The sequence below is a fragment of the Cebus imitator genome, unplaced genomic scaffold (assembly GCF_001604975.1).
Source record: "Cebus imitator isolate Cc_AM_T3 unplaced genomic scaffold, Cebus_imitator-1.0 Scaffold53, whole genome shotgun sequence".
NCBI lineage: Eukaryota > Metazoa > Chordata > Mammalia > Primates > Cebidae > Cebus > Cebus imitator.
In genome coordinates this window covers 3211412-3215974 of record NW_016107368.1, presented here as the reverse complement: position 1 = coordinate 3215974, position 4563 = coordinate 3211412, and the positions used below count along the sequence as shown (strand labels likewise).

The 4563-nt window shown below is 55.4% G+C and overlaps 1 protein-coding gene across 1 annotated transcript in view; it reads right to left on the bottom strand.

Moving 5' to 3' along the window:
• Positions 1–226: 226 nt before the first annotated feature.
• Positions 227–4563, bottom strand: part of SLC25A41 (solute carrier family 25 member 41) — a 10370-nt gene continuing 6033 nt past the window's right edge. The window contains exons 3-7 of the mRNA XM_017528310.2: positions 3759–3908; positions 3475–3582; positions 2454–2621; positions 2223–2370; positions 227–698 (exon numbers count right to left, since the gene is read on the bottom strand). Of these exons, the coding sequence (XP_017383799.1) occupies positions 526–698; positions 2223–2370; positions 2454–2621; positions 3475–3582; positions 3759–3908 (747 nt within the window). The 3' untranslated portion in view covers positions 227–525. The remainder of the gene's footprint in view (positions 699–2222; positions 2371–2453; positions 2622–3474; positions 3583–3758; positions 3909–4563) is intronic.

Genomic DNA, 4563 nt, shown 5'->3' with positions numbered 1-4563 from the left:
TCCACAACAACCTGGATCGAGGCATCGCAGCCCCTCACTTCACACCCCTTACTCCCTTCGCATAAGGCCCTGGGATCCAAGCCTCAAGCTCCTATCCTAGGTCCTATCTCCTCTCCTGGACACAAATTCCCATTCAGGACCCAGAGTCCTAAGGTCCCCAGCTCTCCTGCTGGATCCAGGGATCTCATGCACCCATTTCCACTCCTAGGCCCAGGTATCCAGACACTTTCAGCCAAAACCATCTCTTTATTCCTGGTTGTCTGCCATGTTCACCATTCCACCCTGGAGCCAGGTCGACCCACAAAGACCCAGACTGGAGTCGAAGTTTCTTGTCTCAGGCTACATCCTGGGGAGGGAGCCTTAGGAATCTTCTGACCCAGCAGCTCCCCCGGCAACCCCGAGCCTGCTTTTGCCACCAAAAACTGCTCCAGGGCCTGAGTCTTGAGGCCTTGCGGGCTCTTTGGGGCCAGGGGTCATCAGGTCCACCTATCCCATTTCAGCCTAGGCTGTCGTCCAGCTCACAGCCTATACGCCCAGGGTTTTCTTCATGGCTTCGTACACCACATAGCTGATGCCACCTGCTGGTAACACCTTCAGTAGCGTGGGGGTCATGCCTCGGTACAGCCCTAGCCAGCCCTGCTGGGCCAGGATCCTCTGGAAGACTGCGCGCATGGTGGGGTTCGAGCCCTCCACGGTGTCTGCAGGGACACAGGCAAGATCAGGACTAGACCAGTGATGACCCAGCCTCCTAGAAGTCTGGAATGTTTTGGGCAGTTGCTGAAGCCACAGGTAGGGGCCGTGGGGTCAGTAGGAAAGGGGTTTTGAAGAGTCTTAGAAGAAATTGATTCGTTTTTAGTTTACATTTTTTTTTTTTTTTAAAGACGGAGTTTCATCATGTTGGTCAGGCTGGTCTTGAATTCCTGACCTCAGGTGACCTGCCCATCTTGGCCTCTGAAAGTGCTGGAATTGCAGGTGTGAGCCATCGAGGCTGGCCAGTTTTAGTGATTTTTATTAGGGTAAATTTTAGGGCTGGGGTCAGATTTTTAGGTGAGTACAGTAAGTCTTCATGGGTTCCTTAAAACTCATTGCCATTTCCCTTGTAATCCTGGGAACTCCCCAAATCCAGCCAGGGGCAGTGGCTCACACCTGTAATCCCAGCACTTTGGGAGGCCGAGGAGGGCAGATCACCTGAGGTCAGGAGTCTGAAACCAACCTGACCAACATGGTGAAATCCCGTCTCTACTAAAAATACAAAGATTAGCCGGGGATAGTGGCATGTGCATTGTAATCCTAGCTACTCGGGAGGCTGAGGTAGGAGAATTGCTTGAACTTGGGAGGCTGAGTTTTCAGTGAGCACAGATCGTGCCACTGCACTCCAGCCTGGGCAACAAGAGCGAAACTTCATTTCAATAAATAAATAGGCGAACACCCTATTCGGCCTTAGCCCACCTGCATCCAGGTGAATAAAATAAATAAATAAATAAACAAAAATGATCTGGGCTAATTTGTAAAAATACAAAAATTAGGTACTTGGGAGGCTGAAGCAGGAGATCACTTGAACCCAGGAGGCAGAGGTTGCGGTGAACTGAGATCCCATCCCTGGGCGACACAGTGAGATTCCACTTCAAAAAAGAAAAAAAAGGCCGGGCATGGTGCCTCAAGCCTGTAATCCCAGCACTTCAGGAGGCCGAGGTGGGTGGATCACCAGAGGTCGGGAGTTCGAGATCAGCGTGAACAAGGTGGTGAAACCCCGTCTCTACTAAAAATACAAAATTAGCTGGGCGTGGTGGCGCATGCCTGTAATCCCAGCTATTCCGGAGGCTGAGGCAGGAGAATTGCTTGAACCCAGGAGGCAGAGATTGCAGTGAGCTGAGATTGTGCCACTGCACTCCAGCCCAGGCAACAGAGTGAGACTCTGTCTTAAAAAAAAAAAATCAAATCTGACTGCCTCAAATGGACTCAGTCCCCCAAAACAATCCACCAATCTCAAAATAGGTCCTTCATCCACCACTCTTAAAAGTGTCCCCACACTAGCCCTGCGCACAGTCCCCAAATCTGTTAGATTTCAGGTGTTTCCACCCAAATAAGCCATCGAAGGTGGGCGGGGATCAGACAGGCAGGGTGTGGGACTCGGTTTTGGAGGATGAGAAATTGAGACCACCCGGGCGGGGCGGGGAAGGGGCATGCGCAGTGGCTGCTGGGGGGTGGGGGCGCTGGCTGACCTTGGGCCTGCATCCTGGTGCGCACCAGAGTCAGTGGGTAGCTGGCCATCTGGCCACAGGTCGTGGACAGCGTCACAGATGACAGACTGACCGGGCCGCTGGGGTCCCCCATATCCCTGCCTGACTTCAGCCAGAAGCACCGGAGCATCTGCAAGAGAAGGGGGCCAGGAGAAATCTCACCAGGAGCCTGGGCTTTGGTGGTCCCCGCCACCCCCTCTGCAGGAGCCATACCTCATAGACGGCCAGGTCCGTGCAGGCGTAGGGGATGATGCCGAGCATATTAGGGAGGTAGCCGCGGTAAAGGGCGCGGGTGCCCTCCTGCTCCAAGATCTGCCTGGCACAGTCCAGCAGCCCCTTGTACTGGCCCGTCCGGCGCAAGGTCAGCCGCGTCTTCAGAACCTGGGGATGGTGGGGAACAAGGCAGCTCCTTTGATTAAATCCCGTCAGTGACCCTCAGGGGTGGCCATTGTCCCCACCCTACAAACAAGGAACGTGAGGCTCAGGAAGGCCAAGAGCTGGGTTTCAGACCCGGATCCGTCAGATTCTCTGGGATGCTCTCTGAATTTTGAGTTCTGACGCACAAATGCTGGCAAAGGCCAAGAGAGTGAGGGAAGAAGGCTCACATCTGTCATCCCAGACCTTTGGGAGGCTGAGGTGGGCAAAACTTTATGGCAAAAAGATCAAGGTTGGGGGGAAAAGAAAGGGAGTGAATAGGTAGAGAACAGAGGCTCCTTCGGGCAGTGAAGAGGTGAGGGGGAGGAGGGAGAAAGGGGGAGGGAGCAGAGAGAAGGAGGAGGGAGAAAGGAGAGAAAGGTGGAGGGGAGGAGGGAGAAGAGAAGAAAGAGGAGAGGATGAGGAGGGGAGGAGGAAGGAGGGGAGGAGGAGGAAGAGATGAAGGGGAGGAGGGAAAGGAAGGAGAAAGGGGAGGAGGAGGAAAAGGTGAAGGGGAGGAAGGAGAGGTAGGAGAAGAGAGGAGGAGGGGGAAGGAAGGGAGGAGGAGGGAGAAAAGAGGAGGGGAGAAGGAGGCACAAAGGAGGAAGGGAGGAGGAGAGGAGCCGGAGGAAGAACAGGTGAAGGGGGAGGAGGGAGAAAGGAGGAGGGGAGGAGGGGGGGAGGAGGGGAGGAGGAGGGGAGGAGAAGGGGAGGAGGAGGGAAGGAGGCCGGGAGGAAGGAGAAGGCAGAAGTAGCCCCAGCAACCTGGGTACCTAATTTCCATGGTGTTTCCTCACCTGTGGGCCAGATGTTCTCTTACCTCCATGGGGTTGATGAGGGTCTGGGAGATGGCCACAGCCAAGGAGCCGGCCAGGAGACGCTCCTGGAAGGGCGGAGACCCTTGTATTCCACAGAAGTAGTTTTTGCACTGGGACAGGAGAGGAGGGTGAGAGAGAAGCCGGGCACCCTCCCACACAAAACCCATGCAGGAAAGAGGCCTGGGCTCTGGAGGGTGAACGTGCGTCTTGAACACGGGCTTGGACTTTGTGGGGTACAGGAGGGGTTTGGGCTTGAGCTGGGGGAAGCAAACCCCTCACTCCCCACCTGTTCGAATACGGAGAACTTGATGGCGTACTCAGGAGCAATCTTCAGCACGTTGATGCCGTTGCCCCGCCACAGGGAGCGGAGGCCCCCCTCCCGGACCATGCTCTGTAGCCCCCCCAGCAGGTTGGCGAAGTTGGTCTTGGAGTAGACCTGGGTGGAGGGAGGACCCTGGAGGAGCCCCTGCTTGCCTCTGTCTTTGTCCCCATCCCCGCCCCAAAGCGCAGTCCCACCTGCACCTCCCTAGCCACCCAACGCCAACCCATCCCCGTCCATCCCCGTTCCTTTAGCTCCTTCCCTGGACAGTTCTTGAATTGCATACAACACAGACTGAAAGCCAGGAACAACCGACATTCCCACCTCATCCTCCTCTTCATCTTCTCTCCAGTCCCCTTCCTCCTTCCCTCCCTCCCTCCCTCCCTACCTTCCATCTTCCCTCCCTCCCTCCCTCCCTCCCTCCTTTTTTCTTCCTTTCCTTGCCTTTCTTTCCCTTTCCCTTTCCCTCTGGTTCTCTCTTTCTCGCTCTTCTCACTGCCACCCTGGCTAGAGTGCGGGGCAGAATCTCGGCTCACTGCAACCTCCAGCTCCCAGGTTCAAGTGATTCTGCTGCCTCAGCCTCCGGACCAGCTGAGACAGCAGCCGTGAGATATCCCGCTTGGGATGGCTCCAGTCCTACTTTTTATTTTTATTTTTATTTTTTTTGAGACGGAGTTGCGCTCTTGTTACCCAGGCTGGAGTGCAATGGCGCGATCTCAGCTCACCGCAACCTCTGCCTCCTGGGTTCAGGCAATTCTCCTGCCTCAGCCTC